This window comes from Balearica regulorum, chromosome 1 (assembly GCF_011004875.1).
Source record: "Balearica regulorum gibbericeps isolate bBalReg1 chromosome 1, bBalReg1.pri, whole genome shotgun sequence".
In the NCBI taxonomy this organism is placed as follows: Eukaryota; Metazoa; Chordata; class Aves; order Gruiformes; family Gruidae; genus Balearica; species Balearica regulorum.
The window spans coordinates 16,774,767-16,795,084 of NC_046184.1; the positions used below are offsets into that span (position 1 = coordinate 16,774,767).

Genomic DNA, 20,318 nt, shown 5'->3' on the forward strand with positions numbered 1-20,318 from the left:
ATTCTCTGCCAGATGAAGACTCTACTGATCCATGGAAAAGAGCAGTCTCTGCAACCTCCTCATTTACTGCAGCTTTTATAGCTTATATAGGCTGAAATCTATCCCCCTCGAACCATCTCTGCTGGCTGGTAGGAGCTGTGGGTGGCATATGGGTTAGCACAGAATCTCAAGGAATGCAAATTCATAGGCGTTGAAAGATGCATCGTTGATCTTTCCAGTGTAACATTTTAGAAGTACTGACTCAGAATAGCTGGGAATGTTTTTTGTGAATCTTTGGCCAAGCATTTCATTTATAGAATCTGTGAAGTGTATCTGAAATGAGACATTTGTTGTTTCTCAGGTTACTGAGCTAGCAGGCTACACCGCCCGTGTCTACAACATGTTTTCGGTCTTCGATGAGGTGAAGAGAGGCATCTACAAAAGAACTGCTGTTATTCAGGGGTCTGAAAACAACAGCAAGAATGAAGATAAAGCAGAATTACACATCAATGGGCCCTTAGAAATCAAAGGTAATTAATTCATATTTGTATGTATTTCCCTGTGTGCGGGACCAGTGCAGTGGGACAGGAGGTGAACAAAGGTTTGTTTCTACAACAAATCAGCCTCTCAGCCTTAATACCCCAGGGACCATGTTGCCTTCCATTTTAAACTCATGCTATTTTGTAACTCTGTGCTTATGCAGTGCTTTTCTAATACACAAAATTGCCCAAATGTTTTCTGTGAAAGCTTTCAATGAAAAAAAAGCATTTAAACTATATTATTGGTGGTGGTATTACTATTCTTACACAGACAGTGCCAGCTCTCCTCAGACACTTAATTTTTTTCAGAGAACTGAGACTATAACATTGTCATCTTCAAACACCACACTATTTTGTTTGGGGTAGGAGGGAAAGACAGATTGTTTCACTAGTTTTTGACAAAAATGCTACTTTGTTTTCAGCAACTGAAAATCAGCCTGTGCTCATTTTTTCATAGTGGGAAATTTCAACTGAAAATGGGCTGACAACTTTACCCTTCCCCTCACCTCCCTAATGATCTGATCAATATATACCTTATCCCTCCCGTCTCTATCCTGTATCTTTCTGGTGCCACTATCTTTCTGTCTCCACCCTCCCCAAATCACTTTCTGTGTACATTATTTCTTATTGTGCTACATTACGTGCCCCCTCTCTCCCTCTTGCATCCAACTTCTCTCTGAGGTACTTAAAAGGCAGCTTTTGCAATGGGCTTTTCCCAATTTTCCCAACAGACCCCTTCTGCTTCTCCCCTATGTGCTGTTGAAAAGCCTCATTCCCTCCCTTTGGCCTCTGAAAACTTCAACCTCAGCAGAGTTGAAGGCACCGCAGTGCTCTTCATGAAATAACTTTCAACAATTTCAACAGTGCTGCCCTTCAGCACAGATTTCTCAAAGGCCCTCTGACAAGGTTCTTCATAACAAACAGTCTGACATGGCATGGTGGATAGCTGTGGAAATAGCTAATGTCTTAATCTTGTAGATCTTGCTAATATTTGGCTGACGAAAGAAGTGGCATTTTATAACAATTACGTTTTCTCATATACAAGAGAAAAGGTTTGTAGTTCCTGGAGCAACAGAGTAATTCTGGGGCTCTTTTTAGATAACTGTGTTTAAAAAACAAAACCAAATACAGTTCAGATAGGAAAGTATGCTGTTCGTGTTGCCTTTTGGTCTTATACCCCACTCCTTTTTTCTGTACAGCCTTTTCCCAATGTTTGATTCCACTACAGTAACACATTTCATCCAGCCTGAATTCCTCCTGAGTCATAGTGACTAGCGTTTGCTCCTGAGTGGTTATAGGCTCTCAGAGGCAACTGGCCAATGCCGAAGATTGTGCACAAGGACTTACGTAGAATTTAGGCCACATGAATCTAGGCCACAGGCTCCACACTTTTTATGACAAGTCCCATTGTAATACTGTTTTTCCTCCTTTCTTTTGGTCTTGATACCTCAGAAATCCCTGCAGAGTGGATTTGTGTGTGGATAAAAGTACACGTGCTCACATATGTATAAGTGTCTGCATTGTTAGAAAAGAAAAATCTGAATATTCAGCTTCCCCAAAGACTCTTTGAACACATACAACGTATTTACTTTTAAATCATCCAATATAAGTTTATGTAACCACGGGATGTCTGTTTTGTGCCTTGCATTTACTGTTGTCAATAAGAGCATTGTGAAAATACAGAATCATAGAATCGTTTTGGTTGGAAAAGACCTTTAAGATCATCAAGTCCAACCATTAACCTAGCACTGCCAAGTCCACCACTAAACCATGTCCCTAAGCACCACATCTACAGGCCTTTTAAATACCTCCAGGGATGGTGACTCCACCACTTCCCTGGGCAGCCTGTTCCTGTGCTTGACAACCCTGTCAGTGAAGAAATTTTTCCTAATATCCAAACTAAACCTCCCCGGGCACAACTTGAGGCCGTTTCCTCAACGGCAAACTATCGCTTGTTACTTGGGAGAAGAGACCAACAGCCACCTGGCTACAACCTCCTTTCAGGTAGTTGTAGAGAGCAATCAGGTCTCCCCTCAGCCTCCTTTTCTCCAGGCTAAACAACCCCAGATCCCTCAGCCACTCCTCATCAGACTTGTGCTCCAGACCCTTCACCAGCTGCATTGCCCTTCTCTGGACACGCTCCAGCACCTCAGTGTCTTTCTTGGAGTGAGGGGCCCAAAACTAAACACAGCACTCGAGGCGTGGCCTCACCAGGGCCGAGTACAGGGGGACAATCACTGCCCTAGTCCTGCTGGCAACACTATGGCTGATACAAGCCAGGATGCTGTTGGCCTTCTGGGCCACCTGGGCACACTGCTGCCTCATATTCAGCTGGCTGTCGACCAACACCCCCAGGTCCTTTTCCGCAGGGCAGCTTTCCAGCCACTCTTGCCCAAGCCTGTAGCGTTGCCTGGGGTTGTTGTGACCCAAGTGCAGGACGCGGCACTTGGCCTTGTTGAACCTCATACAGCTGGCCTCGGCCCATGGATCCAGCCTGTCCAGATCCCTCTGTAGAGCCTTCCTACCCTCCAGCAGATCAACACTGCCATCCAACTTGGTGTCATCTGCAAACTTACTGAGGGGGTACTTGATAATGAAAAACTTGATATGAAAACTATTAGAATATTTTTAACAGATAATGATAGAATTTTGCAGAATTTGCTTGAAATTGTGAAGGATAATTTTCTGTAGAGACATAGTCAGATGAACGCCAAGTGTTCATGTGGTTGGAATGATTAGTATGAGCCTTTTTCACAAAAGCATGTCTTGGCCAAATTTGTTAGCATTTTTGTGAACCCATCAAAAACCACACGCCTGGTGTGGTGTGGTTGAGCTCCCAATTGCATATCAGGTGCCTTTGTAGGAGTGTGAAGGCAATAGACCCTCAGTGTGATGAGAAGGCTGCAATCATTTTGGTTTTTAACAGCAAACCACTTTCATTTTCCATAATCTCATGTTGGACACCACAGACCTATTTTAAATAAAACTTATTTTAGGAAATAAAAGCCTGCTTGGGCTCATACATGGCACAGAAATTTTTGCCCAGATTGTTATAGTTTGGCAAAGTCAGAAGCAATTGAACAAAGAAACTCTTAATGGAAAATTAACTAAACTAAACTGAAGGAAATGCTACCAGATCCTTTTATAATAAACTCAACTTAGTTCTGTTTTTCTTTGTTCAGATTAGTCTAAGTTATAACAGAAGCAGCCCTCTAATACAAAGAGAAATCTCTTTTCTTTGCATCTGTAAAGGTAATTTCTGGTGTTTACCTCAGAGCCCAGCTGTTCGGGTTCTGCTAGAGAAGCCCTGTAACAGGCAACTGAGGAGTTAGAGTTGATTTTTTTTTTTTTTTTTTTACTGTTTCCAGAAGAATTTGTTTCAAAGTTCCTGTGTTACAGAGTATCCAAATATCGGACTGAGATTGCATATTTAAATTTGCTAGCAATCCAAATAGTAAGTGTAGCTCCTGGAGTGAAACGTTATATGGGTTTCCGCAAATACTTACAGGACACGTTTACAGTGTCTGTGGCTTCAAAAAGAGATGGAAGCAAGCCATTAAATGTTTTCTCCTTTGCTCTTGTTGCTGGAGGAGACTGAACTGGGCTCCGAGCTTCAGAGCTGGTAGTGAAAATAGATTCCATTTTCTAATTAAATCCTCAAGAGAAGTTAAACTGGTCTGCTGGTGGCTAAGGCTGTCCTTGAACTTTTTTACTGCTTGATATTGACCACCTATTTAAAAAAAACACAGTAAATACAGGTAGGATATGAATAAATGTGTCTTTATAGTGCATTATATATTTATGATGCATATTGTGCATTATATTTATGATCAAATTTAGGATTCATTGCACACTCCTGGCTACTGCTGACAGTGTCTTTCTGACTAGCTAAGATTTATTGTCCAGATTTCCCACTAAGGGAACCTGGAGCATATAAAAGAGTTGTTTGAAATTCACCAATTTATACTTCTCAGCCGCGCACAGAGACTGTCACATATCATCACTTAATGGAAGGTTTCACAAACTCTAATTTTATTTTTTTTTTCTTTCTAGGGAAAGTTATTGATGTTGATCATGGAATTATTTGTGAAAATGTTCCTATTATTACTCCGAATGGCGATGTGGTGGTTTCCAGACTAAACTTCAAAGTAAGATGATATGCAAGAATCTTCTGATTGTTGCCATCACTTTAACATAAACAGCACAGAATTCATGTACCTTATGTTAAGTACTTGGAGGAGCATATGGATAAAAGGGGAAGTCCAGAAAGGTAGGCATAGTAGCTCAATAGAGGCAGACATACGTAGTTTATCCTGCTCAAAGAAAGAGAAGAGAGAATTTCTGGTGCTATTGCCAGGTGAAAAACCAACCTGAGATTTTCAAAGGTGTATGTGGGAGTCTGCATCCATCTTTACTTAATTTCAATAAAATTGGGATGCTTGATTCACATAGGCTCCTTTAAAAGTCTTGAGTTCACAGCAACAGTGAAAAAATTCAGTCTGTAGTTTTGCTTGATCACCACAGAAACCAGTATTAACTAGTAGTTGACAGCATAGTTCACAACCCCAAGTGTGGACTCTACTCATTAAACACTTGTATTGTTTTTAAAAAGCTATTCCAAGTACTACTTGGTACCTGCTCACAACTGTAATGGTGACCTTTACTGAATTACTCCCATTATATATATCCTGATGCAGATTCACCCGGTGCAGATGCTATTATGCAGATTCTAGTGCTGATATTATTATTTTTAAAAATAGTTGAATTTATCAGAACGCCAACATGAATAATTCCGGCAGGTCCTTTAATTTAGCTAAAGCAGGGTGTTCCTCTTGCCACCTCTATTGGTATAGGAATTAGCAGCTAGGAGGACAGGGTCCTAGATAGTTTGCAATGCTTCAGTGTAGGAATTTCAGATTTGTAAAATTACGACTTTATGGTCAAGGCGACAGTTATATTTATTCATTTGGCTCAGGAGACAAAACCAACAGAAAAGACAACACAGTCAATATATTTATGTAAAGCATAGACGATGATATTGTGATTATGCATAAATATACACCATATGTACACAGGGTAATATTCAAATGAATAAAACCATGTGCATCACACCCAAAATAACACTTGTAATGAAGTAGGAAAGGGAATGTGAAGTAAATTTTCCAAATCATTTATCAGGCTCACAGAGCTTAAATTAATATCACTGATGGTCATAGCACTGCTGTGTACATCATTAACACCTTTCTAATCTGCATTAGAATAATTGATTCTGACTGTGGTGTATGGACATTGTGATGTAATCAGTGGAGTTTATAGAAATACTCAGACATTATAGAAATTATTTTCATTATTTCAGCCCACATATTGTATCTAATGCCACTGTTTCCAGAATAGTTGCATAAATATGTGCAGATAATCAATGAAATGGGTTGATAATTTGATATAAATGCTCATGTAACTCCCTCTAGGGGTCTTAGACTGTCTTGTGCCATATATACTGCATAGTAACATCTTTGCATTTTCATTGCTATTACAGGTCCAGGAGGGGATGAATCTTTTAATCACTGGACCCAATGGCTGTGGAAAGAGTTCACTTTTCAGAATTTTAAGTGGTTTATGGCCTGTGTATGAAGGAGTTCTCTACAAACCCCCTCCGCAGCACATGTTTTATATACCACAAAGGTATGTGTTTTGCTCAAGGTGGTATCTTTTCTCTGGTTACAGGAATTTTGACCCTACTTCTCTCATTTTCAATCTGTGATATGTACAGCCAAGTTAAAAGGTAGTAAGCACAACCTCAGCTGTGTGGAGAGCACTAAAAAAAAAAAAAAAAAAAAAAGATCCCTTCTTGTTGGTGATGCAAATCTTCAGTCATTGGAAAGGGCTCACATACCCTCGTGATGGAGCCTATGCTCCCCTGATGGCTAAAGTCCTGAATGATTGGGGTCATGGGAACAGACTAGAATCAGAAAGAAATTTGAAATAGACATAATAGATCTTAATTCTGATTTCACTTTAAAACAAAAAATCAAAACAAGTGAGAGTGTTTTGGTTCCTAAATGTTGAATTGTTCAAAATAATTTTCAAAACTTGAACTTTTACACTGCAAAACCAGTATCCAATATTTACTGCAAATTGCCTTTTTTTATAATATGTGTCATTTCACTAAAGGAAACATGGCTTTTTTGTGCTTCGTTTGTATTCTAACTTGCTGTTGGACTCTCAGAACATAATTTAATGCAATTGATTCTAGAATATCTCCTTCGAGACCTCTAACTAGGTTGTTTTGCAAAAGCAAAATCAAACACAGAGAATCTTTGATTGCTTTCTGTAGTTCATTTCTTCCCATGGGTAAAAGAAGTATGCATGGTACAGTTTGTAGTCTTGTTTAAAAAGTACAAGCTATTAAGTTGAACAGAAAATATTATGTAGAGTAGATTTTGTATGTATGAGTAGATTTTCCTTGCTGCAGATGAAGGTAACAAAGAACATTTATCTAAAATTATTTTCAAACATATGTATAATTTATTGCTAGCCATTGTCATTTTTCTGAGCCACGTGAAGGTTTCATTCAGCAATTTGGAGCAAAATGCTTTAATAAATGTTTTTCGAAACAATATTTCAGAATTTCCATTGAGTGGGACATTCTTAAAATCAGTTTTATTCTTAGGCAGAACAAAAGCTATTCTGAATTTTTTTCTTGCAGAAAATCTTGAGTTTCTGCCAATTCTGTCCTTTGTGAGATCTCAGCCTCTTCTCAGATCAACATCTGAGGCTGGTTTGCCTACAGCTCTTCCCCTTTACTTGTGTCCCCTTTATTCTGTGACAGTAAACAGATTCACATTGTGTTCAGGCAGATTGGCCAAGGTGCTGGTTGAGGGGATTGAATCGCGTCTGCTGGGGTTTCATTTCCATAAACACAGTTCTTTGTTAGCTGTTACCCCTAACTTTGCAGTGCTGGGTGAGTTTGTCCGGCAGACCTTCAGAACATTTCAAAACTTTTGGTCGCAAACGGAGATTCAACCAGCGTCTTTGCAGCCTCTGTGACCGAAGCCATGTAGGGATTGGCGAATCATCTTTGCAGTGCACCCTGAAGGTGTCACTCATATTGCAGTCCATCCTAATAGCATTCGCCAGGTGAAAGGGTGCTGCCATGATGTCATTGGGACATCTAAGTGACATTGGCATGGCTTGGCTTTGTGGCTCTGTGTGAACTCTGTGCTCCTGGAGGGGTTTTTAGGCAATGGAGAGGTACTTCCAAAGGGAAAGAGCGGTGTCTGGGTAAATGGGGCAACAGTGGGGGACAGAGAGGGCTCTTCTGCAAGGGTTCTGTAGCTTGGCTGTGTCTGAACATTTTGAAGTCTACTTTGGGGGACAGTTCAGCTGTGTCAATATGGGTTCTGTAGGCTCGGAAGTGTGGCCTGTCACTCATAAGTGGCTTGTATTCGGAAAGGGAATGTGAGACTGAGTCTTGTAGGGATTTGTGGGTGAATGTGGCTGAAGGAGTTGATATAGGACAGAAATCAATCGGATTTTTTTGTTAGGATGTCCTCAGGATGATCCTGAGTTGCTTTTTTGTCCAGTGTATTTGTTCTTTGGGCTTACAGAGTGTTAGATGAATATCTGAGATACTAAGCATGACTTGAAGAAGATTCAGTTCTAAGTTGAAGTTTTCACATTTCTGGACCAGATTTGCAACAGATCTGCTGGATTTTTAGGGCTTTTGTGTGGATCGCCTTATGTGGTCCAGGCAGTTTTTTTCTGCCTGTGTTGCACTTCTGAGTGTTTTAACAGTTCATTTATTTATGGCCTAAATAAATTACACATTCATTGAGGTTTTTGTCTGTCACTGGCTCTAGAATAGATTCAAAATTTCTGTAGTGGTTTGTAAATTGTTCTGAAGTCCTGAAATTAAAGCAGCTTGTTTTGGAAGGTCCTGCTGGTGTAACCATGTTGCTTATTAACCCTGTGAAATTGCTGCTCAGTCAGGAGTACCTTCTGTTTGTTTATTTTTTTAGACATAATTCTAAAACGTCAGACTGGTAAAGATAGTGCCCTGCCTACATTTCATCATGTATATATTTCAGCATAACTTTAGGGAAAATTTATGTTCCGGGCTGAGAGGATCTGAGAGGTGGTAGGATGGTATCACCTGGATTCAGCCTCCCTCACTCTTTTGTTTGGTGGGTAGGTGAAAACCGTGGTATAGCAAAAGGCTCTTGAATTGGTGGACGTCTGTCAGAGCGGTGAATTAGAATGACATCACTGTGTTTAAATGTATACATTACGTCTCTGGTCTAAGAACATGGGAGATGGCTCTCCATGAGTGGACGCGCTCACCATTGAGCCTGGTAAGAGCTTACTCCTGCGTGCCTGTGGCTGGATTTAATTCTGCATCAGCCTCTTTGCCTCTTTGAGTCAAATGTAGGAACCTTATCTGCATATGGTGAATGGTGCAGAATACAGTGACTACTAAGTAACAAAATACCCCACAGTAAATAGAAGCTCGCTGAAAAGATTATTTTGTCATCTCTGTTTGTAATGTTCCAGTGTAGTATTCCAGAAATGAGTGGGAAATCGTGTGTCTTTGCCGAGTTCAAAAGCTACACACAAAAGTATTATTTATTAAAAAATGAATTATCTCATTGTATACTCCAAATTTCATCAGCACCACGAACACTTTGTAGTTAGCTTTACTTAGCAGTATGTAGGTTTTAAAGCAGAACCTTAAGAGTGCCTATCTTTTTATCTTTTTAGATTGCTTAGCATCATTATATTACTTTTTTTACATTTTACCTTTGTGAATCATTGTGAAATTTAATTTTTTTTTTCTCCCCTTAAATAGGCCAGGCCATGCAGAATTTCTCCTTAATCAATCACAGTTCTGGCAGATACTGATGGGACAAACTGCCCTTTTGGGGGGCAGAGAGAGAGAAGCCCAGGGATTTCTGTGAGTGTGGCTCTGCCGCTGGCTGTGACATGCCTGTAAAAGAGGAGGGTGGGCAGAAGAGAAGCAGGCTTTAAGAGGATCTAAACAGTCCAACATCATATTGGTGCCAAAAGCAGCTTGTTTTCAAGGATGGATCAGTGCTAGGAGCTGGTCACAGCACAACAAGTTGTCACATCTCATTGGAGGCTCAGTAACTGGCAGAGTGTGTGCTCTTACCCCTTCTACTTCTCTGTCCCTCTTTTGCAAGGTAAAATTCATTTGTGTTAACCACTTCTTTGCATTCCTCTCAATTAACTGGTGAAGAAGGTAGCGTGAATGAAAAAAGGAATGCTTGTGGGTGCTCTAGTTGGTGAGGAATCATGATTCAAATCAGAATTCAGAATCATCATTTTAAATAATAATTAACAAAAATACGTAGTGGGTAGCATGAGTACTGATGCTAAAGATATGACCACAAGATGTATATGTAGCACTTAGGGAATTAAACAAGCAGTCAAACCTTTCATAGTATATCAGCAGTGTATCTGAAGGTAGCCTGATTTCTCCTGCCTGTGCCCTGTTCCTACTCTGTTGTTCTTAAACATAGGAGGAGACTCCATCTCTGTGGAATTAGTGAGCTCTTGCATATAACTCCTCCTAACATTTTCTCTAGCTCTTCTTGCTCTCCAACTAAGAGTCTCAGCTTTTTCAGTTGTCAGGAAACACAGATTCTGTACATGTTGGCTCTCATTTCCTTAGTTCTCCCTCGTTTGATATAAACGCCAGCAGAATTGCACACCTACGTACTTGCAGGTTACCTTGACAACACCACAGGAATACTCCTCAATATCTCTGCACTGTAAAGCTGCAGTAAAGCTATAATCACCACTGGGTTATTGATATAAATTAGTCATAATTTTCTGCCAGCTGTGTCTTATTGTCATATTTGCATCGAGGAATGTCTCATGCAGTCTCTGTTGGTTCCATAACCTTCTGTCATGGCTCTCGAGTCTTCCTAGCGCAACACATACATGTTGGTGAGAGCACTAGCCCAAGTGAAGTGCTGTGCAAATATGCCTCTGCGAGTTCTGTTGCCTCACCTCATTTAGATTGGCTTGGATGTCTCTGTGCTATATTGTATTTTGCACATCCTAATTTCTTGTCAGCTCATACTGCTCTGTCTTTATGATCCCTTTCATGGGGGTCAGCTGGACTTAAACTGTACTGTGACTGCACATGCCAGCACTGCACTGATAATTGTCATTGCCCTTCAGCATTTTGCTGATAGTACACTGCCACATTGACTTGTTCCTTCAGTACTTTGCCATCAGTTCATGTCATGCTATATAGATATCTACTCCCTTGCACACGGCATCTGTCTGTCATACTTATTGTTATCAAGTTCATGGTGCTCCTTTCCAAAGTTCACCATTTATCTGACAGATGAGAACAAGGTCTGTGGTAGATAGCGGTAACACAAAACATAACATACTTCAGTTATGCATACTATTTTGATACAGGTTTGCTTTAACAAATTGGCTGCTACTTTGTGTCTTCTTTTTTGTTTCTTGAAATGAATCTATTCAAGACAGGTTAACTCAGTATTCTGCTGTTCATTAAAAAAATGTGGCCTTGCATCTGAGAGGGCTGTTAAGCTATCCCCTCAGCCAGGGCACAGCTTTTCCCATTTCATCGTCCTGGGACTTGTACAGAAATGCTTGCACTTCTCCTCCTTGACTGAAGGAAGTCCATTCTTGTCTCACATAGAACAGAAAAGTTCTTGTCTTGCTGCCCTGTAGGTTAGCTGAAGATTTTCTGCCAGGATCACGGGAGACCTCTCTGTTTCCACTGAAGGCTAACTCACAGCTGTAAAGTTTGAAGGCTTTTAATTAGGTCTATGTGCTGACTGATGACAAGTAGTGACAGTACCTCTTGGCAGCACATTGTGAACAAGAGTCACCTACGCTAATAGTCAGAGGTGGAAAATGGCTTTATGGATTAGCTTCTACTCCCTCTCAAGCCATGCAAGGTGCTTTCCTTACTGGCCAGACACAAGAGTCAGCTAATTAAAGCACAGCTTACAAGTCTTTTCTGTTATTAAGCAAAGTGTTGCAGAAATCCCAGACCAAAGGCTTCAGTCAGCTTGCTGCATTGGGGTTCAGTTTAGATTTAAAATGTATTTAGATAAATCCGACACCAATCTTAAAGGCTATAGCTAACCCGATGTTTGTGAAGGACTTCATCATGCTCCGGGGTTTCGGTCCCTCGCTCGCTTCAGACTGGGGGAATGCCTGGAGCAAGCTGTGCCTATGGGAGATACCAAGAGGACTAAACATGGGTGAGGAATTGAGGTGTGTTGATACATACTCAACTTTTACTCCATATGGAGACCAGTGCATTTGCTAGTGGGCAGTTGTCTGAAGCACAGAAGCCAGTATCACACTTGATACAAATGAAGACTCTCGTTGACAAGTTTGAATCACCAGGGAAGTCCAGGCTTGATTTGGTACAGAGATTTCGGTATCGGCTCTTATCTACTGGTGGTCTTTTCAGTTGAAGGAGGTTCTATTATTACCACCTTTTGTATAGATGGATGGAGAGACTTCATTCTCTAGACTTATGGAGGTGTCTCACTTAAAGCACAATGTGGTCACTTAACTTGGTGCAAGCCAAGCCCCCTTTATTTGTGATCCATACAAGAACTTGATTATTCAGAGGTTTATGGTCCACACAGAGGTATAATGTAAAATGCTGTCAGCTGCATGTCTGATTAAATACCATGGTGTGTATGCAACTAAAAGGTGAAATCCATTCTTGTAATCAAAGCAGCATCCCTCTTGTTTTGTATATTGCTTCTGTACTAAGCATATAAATCTTCTTTGGGCTCCTGCACAAAAGTGAGTGTCACTAACATGTACAGCTTCCTCCATTTACACTCTTTTGAGATGTTTTCTTCATTGTTGCAGAAAAGCTAAATTTTTGTATGCGAGCATGCCCAGTTGGAGGAATATTTCTACTAGGATCTCTGGCAATCAGCTGCTTTGTGTTTCATAATGTATTTTGGACACCATGTTCTTGCCAGCATGAGCTTGCAATGCCTCCACCCCCTGCTTGCTTCTTTCGATAGGATTTTAAATATCAAAAGTCCTCATTCAGCACCAATAATTACATGTTGCCTGTACCACCTTTAGAGGTACGTGACAGACTGTTTATGTAACTTCATTTAAAAACTGGAAAAAGTAGGCTTTGAAATTTTTTTTAAGTACATTGTCAGGTTAAGCTTGACAAACATTTTATAAATATGAAGTCACTAAATAGATCATAAGAACCAAGTACATGGCTGGTATTTATAGGATCCATCCAGCAAAGCAATTGACAATGTATTTAATCTGTGCTAGGTTTATTTTTCTGAGACAAACAGCTTGCTTGCCTTTAAAATTCAGTTTTGATAGCAGTGTGTGTTGGTTTTGCGTGGCAAGGTTTTGGTAGCGGGGGGGCTACAGGGGTGGCTTCTGTGAGAAGCTGCTAGAAGCTTCCCCTGTGTCTGACAGAGCCAATGCCAGCCGGCTCCAAGACGGACCCGCCACTGGCCAAGGCCAAGCCAATCAGCGCCTCTGTGATAACATATTTAAGAAAGAGAAAAACAGTTAGAGAGCGCTTTTGCAGCTGGAGAGAGGAGTGAGAAGATGTGAGAAACTCTGCAGACACCAAGGTCAGTGCAGAAGGAGGGGGAGGAGGTGCTCCAGGTGCTGGAGCAGCGATCCCCCTGCAGCCCGTGGTGAAGACCATGGCGAAGCAGGCTGTCCTCCTGCAGCCCATGGAGGGAGGATGAGGGGGTGTAGAGATTCCACCTGCAGCCCGTGGAGGACCCCACGCCGGAGCAGGTGGAGGCACCCGAAGGAGGCTGTGACCCCGTGGGAAGCCTGCGCTGGAGCAAGCTCCTGGCAGGACCTGTGGATCCGTGGAGAGAGGAGCCCACGCCAGAGCAGGTTTGCTGGCAGGACTTGTGACCCCGTGGGGGACCCACAGCTGGAGCAGTTCTGTTCCTGAAGGTCTGCACCCCGTGGAGGAGACTCACGTTGGAGAAGGTCGTGAAGGACTAGTCTCCATATGAGAGGGACCCCACGCTGGAGCGGGGGAACGATGAGAGGAGTCCTCCCCCTGAGGATGAAGAAGCAGCAGAAACACCGTGTGATGAACTGACCGTAACCCCCACTCCCCGTCCCCCTGTTGCCACTGAGGGGGGCGGAGGTTGAAGCCGGGAGTGAAGTTGAGCCCGGGAAGATGGGAGGGGTGGGGGGAGGTGTTTTTAAGATTTGGTTTTATTTCTCATTCCTCTACTCTGTTTTGCTCGTGATGATAATTAGAGAATGATCTCTCCCTGTCCTTATCTCGACCCGTAAGTTTTTTTTTTTTTTTCATTGTACCTTTTCTCCCCTGTCTAATGAAAGAGGGGAGTGATAGAGCGGCTCTGGTGGGCACCCGGCCCTCAGCCAGGGTCAACCCAGTGACTGTGGTCACACAGTGCCAGGGGAACAAATTCACCTACAGGTTAAGTGAGATCACTGTGTAACTTAGCAGTGGTATGGACAAACTTGCGTGTTAGGGACTAATCTGATGGTTGCATTTACATGACCTAGTTTCTGCAGAGAAGTGCCATTACTGTGTCCAGCTTGAGCAGTTACCTCTAGCTTAATGCCCTGCATTGCAACTGTGCAACAAAGGATCTTTGACAGATGGCAAATGTTTATTATTTCAATAATATTTTACCTAGGAATGTCAAAAAAACATGCTTCAAATGCCTTATGCATGTCAGATTATGAGAAACACCTTGGCGACGTAACATTAGGAAGCACTGGGAAAAATAAACTGCAAACCTGCCTGACATAAAATGCTTGATATGAAAAGACTGAAAGGATGTTGTCTTTTGTGAGGGGAGGATAGCTGAAAGCTCTAATGACAACTGTATCATCTTCCCTGGGAAGAAGTCCTTTCTCCTGCTCCTTACTATAGTTTGCAATCAGAAGCTGTCATTACAGTGCCGTACGCTTTTAAATATCCAGATAGTAGACATAGCCAACACTGTCCTCTTGAAGAGAAAGTGGTAGTCCTTCCCATGCACTGTAGGCTCTGACTTTTGCCTGCCCCTGTGTCCTGGGCTCCAGAACCGTGTCCCAGCTCCAAGGTGAACTGGACCGCCAGCCTCTCCATGGTCTGCTCACTCAGACACATTTCTTAGGGTCTAGTCCCATGTTTGCCTGCCTGCAGGCTGAGCATCTCACCCTCTGTCCCTCCTCCAACTCACTGTGGTTTCCAAGGTAAATGTAAGTTTTATTCAGCACGGTGATTCTATTCTGCATTTCTTGGAGACAATGCAGTATTCACTGGTACCTACCCACCTTCCAGAGAGAAGATTAGTAGCCATTTTTTAATGCAAGTTTTCAACCCCCAACAAGCTAAAGCAATAAACTGTCAACTCATACACCAAAGGTAGAATTCATCTATTTCATTTAGGCAGCTAAAAGTTAGATGTTCTTGTGTGAGCTTTATGATGAGTGAACTGTCTACCTCTGGAGGGTGATTCAGTGTTGCAGTGCACCAATGGAAGTGTTCATTGTTGATGCCAGTAAGAAAGATATTCAAAGTCTGTACTGCATGAATTAAAATTCCTTTTATTAGAGATAAGGAATAAGTTGACAGCATAGATAATTACAAAATCACAGAATCGTTGAAGTTGGAAGGGACCTCTGGAGGTCATCTGGTCCAACTCCTGTGCTCAAGCAGAGTCACCTAAAGCTGTTTCCCCAGGGCTATGTCTAGATGGCTTTTGAATATCTCTAAGGCTTGAGACTCCACAGCCTCTCTGGGCAACTTGTTCCAGTGCTTGATCACCCTCACAGTGAAAGATTGATTCCTGATGCTCAGATGGCATCTCCTGTTTTGGTTTGTGCCCTTTGCATCTGGTCCTGTCACTGGGCACCACTGGAAAGAGCCTGGCTCCACCTTCTTTGCACCCTCCTGTCAGGTATTTATATACATTGATGAGATCCCTTTGAGTCTTCTCCAGGCTGAACAGTCCCAGCTCTCTCAGCCTTTCCTCATAGGAGAGATGCTCCAGTCCTTCCAGCATCTTTGTGGCACTTATGTCCCATCAGGTGCTAGGAACCCAACATTGTGCAGCATCAAACAGGCCTCTAGTCACAGCATGGCATGCTGTACTTCATCCCATCCATGCTAAGGTTCGTTGGCATTATGGCCTTTAGTGCTCTGATAGGATTTTCTTAGAAGTAAACAATTTCAGTTATTATTTCTACTATCAAACAAGAGGATGTTTGCATGAGAACATACTGCTTCACTTCAAGATAAAGACAAGGACACACAAGGTGGAGTAATTCCTGGTGCCAAGGGGGAGCTGCTTGCAGGCTCCTCTGTTATGATTAGTTGGCAAAGTTTATCCTGCAGCCAAGTGATAAGTGCAGCACTGCACAGGCTGAAGGCCAAGTTACATGTGCAGCACAGCCCAACATGGTGCAGCAAAGTATAGCACAAGCCCATGCACATTCAGGTCAGCTGTTCTGTGGATCGCTAACTCTTCAATGCACAATAGTCTTCCAGTTCAGACCACTGCAGCTGTTTGTCCTGTGTCCTAGGACAAACATCTAAGAAGCATGAGACCTACTGGAGGTACCAGTTCACTAGAGGACTTTGTTGACTACAAAGAGAGCTTGGGGTCACTATCTCAGACCTGGATGAGTAACTTTTAGGTGAGATGAGTCTCTTCTGCAAGTAATGCTGAGTAGTCCCCAGAACTCTGGATTTTCAGTTCTTTGTTCCTGAGTCATTAATTATGTCAGGGTCTCATGGGAGCATGTAGCAGGTGAGTTTTTTCTGCAGTTCAGCATGTGTGCACCAGCCTAGCTTGGATGGGAGCGTGTCTTTCCCAAGAGGGAAGACTTTTCCAGGCTTGTTTATCTACCTAATGTTTTGCATTAATTATACCCTATCAATTTTAGTTTCTGCTAGAGATTACTACAGCTCCCTTGTGGCCACTTCAGGTACCTATTACACTTATAAAATGTCTATAATAATGTTCCATATATATACGTGGTGCGTCTCTGTATTCTGCGCTGTCATGTTCTGTCCCGTATAACGTGGTATTTCTCAGAGGATTAGAGAGGGATGTCAGTGCAGTGTGTGACTTCTCACTTGTTGGCAGGGTGTTTCACTGGAGACACACTATTGCTCTGGTATTGCTTGCATATTCATATCCCAGTGCATGGAAAAATGATACCATGAACAGCTAAGCATTGCAGAAACCCAGAGCAAAAGCAGCCTGTGCTCTAGGGCTTCACGTGTCTACACTTCCTCTTCTCTGTGAAGTAAAGCGTCACTGCTCATCTGCAAAACCATGAATAATTTGAGATCTTTCTAAAAGAGGGAAACTGCCTTGCTCATTGTATTACATTGCTGTGATAAAAATCAGAAACACCTCTTCGGCTGGGGTATGCCTGGTGGGACTGGCAGCTAGACTCTTGTCCAGAACAGCTCATTGTTCTTTCTTCAATTCATTTATCTTCATGATCATCCAAATAATCCTTTTATCATTAGGACTGCCAAAGGTATGAAAAGACTGGGCCTGCAAAAATTGGATGTTTAAGGAAAGGAGAGTGTTTTTCCTTCATTTGTCTGGCTGGTTGATTTGATTCATTGGAGGAGGGATAGTTATTTCAGATTGCATTAGCTGCTCATATTTTGCAGAAATTATCTGGGTTTTGTTTTTAATTATACATATGTTCTTTCTTTTGTCTCTGCCTATCACAAGATACAAATAGACTGAACTGGATAATTTTGTGAATTGTTCACCTTAAACTTCTGTGCCATCTGACCAGTTCTAGTTATATTGTAAGTGATCTTGGTAATGGTGAATAAGTAAATCATGAGATGAGATGGTACCTGAGCATGAATAGTGCTTTAAATTAAAGGCTTCTTTTACCTTTCTGGTTATTATTTCCTCCCACATTATTTTCTTGCAGAGATGTACATAGCTTCTTTGCACAGAAAGCCACAGAGTGATTAGTGTGATTTTTTTAAGCCTTTGATATCAGATTCTAATTATATGCATTGAGAATTCAGCCTTTCATACTGCACATTTAATTTCCTGTTAACTATGTTAATGGCTATAAGCTGATTACGTTCCGCTCTGGTAACTGATCTATCTGAAATATTTAGAGGATGTTCATGGCTAGTTCTGTGTGAGTGGAAAGGAGAGTTCAGTGTAGGGTATTTTAAAGAGAGATCAATTATTTATATCTTTAGAAGGGCTGCTGAAACTTTAGCTGGCCCTAAAATCCCTTGAACTAGATACAGTGCAATAAACTGAGCCTGATGCTTTTTTAACATTTTGCTAAGTATCATATTATTTATTATTTTCTACCTCTTTGGTGTACCACCTTCTGTGTGAGAGTAGTGGATACAACACTACTTAAAAATAATTTAATTCACATTCATTCAGGACATTTTACTTCCTCAAAGTTGTAGTGGTGGTGCCATCATTAGTTTTTTGCTGTTTATTTTATTAATGTCATCAAAGAACTATTAGGAATCTAGATCACAGAATCACAGAATGGTAAGGGTTGGAAGGGACCTCTGCAGATCATCTAGTCCAAACCCCCCTGGCTAAAGCAGGATCACCTCTAGCAGGTTGCACAGGATCGCGTCCAGGCAGGTTTTGAATATCTCCAGAGAAGGAGACTCCACAACCTCTCTGGGCAGCCTGTCCCAGTGCTCGGTCACCCTCAGAGTGAAGAAGTTTTTCCTCGTGTTCAGGTGGAACTTCCTGCATTCCAGTTTGTGCCCCGTTGCCCCTTGTCCTGTTGCTGGGCACCACTGAGAAGAGTCTGGCCCCATCCTCTTGACACCCACCCTTTAGATATTTATAAGCGTTGATGAGATCCCCTCTCAGTCTTCTCTTCTCCAGCCTAAACAGATCCAGCTCTCTCAGCCTTTCCTCGTAAGAGAGATGCTCCAGTCCCCTCATCATCCTCGTAGCCCTCCGCTGGACTCTCTCCAGTAGGTCCCTGTCTTTCTTGAACTGGGGAGCCCAGAACTGGACACAGTGTTCCAGATGTGGCCTCACCAGGGCAGAGTAGAGGGGGAGGATAACCTCCCTCGACCTGCTGGCCATGCTCTTCTTAATGCATTCTGGGATCCATTGATCTTGGCCATGAAGGCACATTGCTGGCTCATGGAGAGCTTGTCCACCAGGACTGCCAGGTCCTTCTCTACAGAGCTGTTTCCCAGCAGGTCAACTCCTAACCTGGTTATTCGTCCCTAGGTGCAGACCCTACACTTGCCCTTGTTGAATTTCACATGGTTCCTCTCCACCCAGCTCTTCAGTCTGTCCAGATCTCGCTGAATGGCAGTGCAGCCTTCTGGTGTATCAGCCACTTCTCCCAGTTTTGCATCATCAGCAAACTTGCTGAGGGCACACTCTGTCCCCTCATACAGGTCACTGATGAATAAGTTGAACAAGACTGGACCCAGAACTGACCCCTGGGGCGCACCACTAGCTACAGGCCTCTAACTAGACTCTGCATTGCTTATCACAACCCTCTGAGCCCTGCCATTCAGCCAGTTCTCAACCCACCTCACTGTCCACTCATCTAACCCACACTTCCTAAGCTTGCCTTTGAGGATGTTATGGGAGACAGTGTCAAAAGCCTTGCTGAAGTTGAGGTAGACAACATTTGCTATCAACTACCTCTAGTCGAGGTAGACAACATCCACATCACTTTACTTAGTGGAGGTTGGCATTTCTTGAGCATCACTGTTGATCAAGCTTTGCTGCTGTTGAAAACCATGGCGTTTTTACTATTGACCTAAATCAGGAACATGGCAAGAGGTGGAGTTCTGCTGAGGTGATTCCAGCTGAGGTATTACAGCACCTAAAAATTAGGATCTTGGCACCAGCAAGGTGATGGAAAGTTCTAAATTTAGGTGGATTCCCTAGATAGATAGGCAGAGATTTAGGGCTTTTGGAAAATTATCCACAAAATTTTTGTAGTAGGTAAAGGGAGCCACCTAGAGTTAATCCATAGGAATCTCTAAATATAAATGTATGTTTGAACTCCTGCCTCTTACTGAAGTTTAGGTGGCAAACTGAGAGCTAAACATTAAACTTCTATATCTATAACAAGCTCTGTCCTTAGAGCAGGCACCTAAATAAGATTAGAAGACCCTTTAATATGTTTTTACAATGCTACTGAAGGATTAGGATAGTTACTGCATTTTATATTAAAGAGCATTGGGGAAAAAGAAATAGCATAAATAATATATGGCAGAAGGAGTGGTACTAAAGTCTCCCTCCTTCCAACTGAGGACTCTGACTGGTATAGTGTAATTAGGCTCTTTCCAATAACTCTCTCTTCAGACACATGATTTCTGCCTCTTTGATGCAGTTTCCTTGCTTCAGTGGGAAGATTAGAAGGTGCCCTCCCTTTGACTCCTCTTTAGCCTGGACACTAGCCTAGAAAAATGGGAATCTGATGCCCTGCAAGCTGAGAATAATTTAGCTGAACTCAGTTCTTGGAAGAGATTTGCTAACCGTTAGTTCATCATCCAGCCCCTCCTCTTGCATCTCTAGTAGCTGCAGTGTTTTATGCTGGACTTAAAAGTGTTGCTTTCATGTTCCATGCTGTACTGGACCTTCTGGAGAATTAGCATTTGGGCACAGCTGTATGTGTGAGCTGTGCCCTTGGCTTTCTGGACTGGAGATTCTTCAGTGCAAGCACTGACTCCTTAAGATCTTCCAAGTTTCCTGGGAAGATGACTCCATGGGCTCCAATATCATCTTCTTGAATAGAAGTGCCTAA

The 20,318-nt window shown here is 42.2% G+C and overlaps 1 protein-coding gene across 1 annotated transcript in view; it reads left to right on the forward strand.

Annotated features, from left to right (window-relative positions):
- ABCD2 (ATP binding cassette subfamily D member 2) overlaps positions 1–20,318 on the forward strand; it is a 52,556-nt gene that overhangs the window by 11,070 nt on the left and 21,168 nt on the right. Inside the window, exons 4-6 of the mRNA XM_075742064.1 lie at positions 341–509; positions 4,572–4,666; positions 6,055–6,200. Coding sequence (XP_075598179.1) covers positions 341–509; positions 4,572–4,666; positions 6,055–6,200 — 410 coding nt within the window. The remainder of the gene's footprint in view (positions 1–340; positions 510–4,571; positions 4,667–6,054; positions 6,201–20,318) is intronic.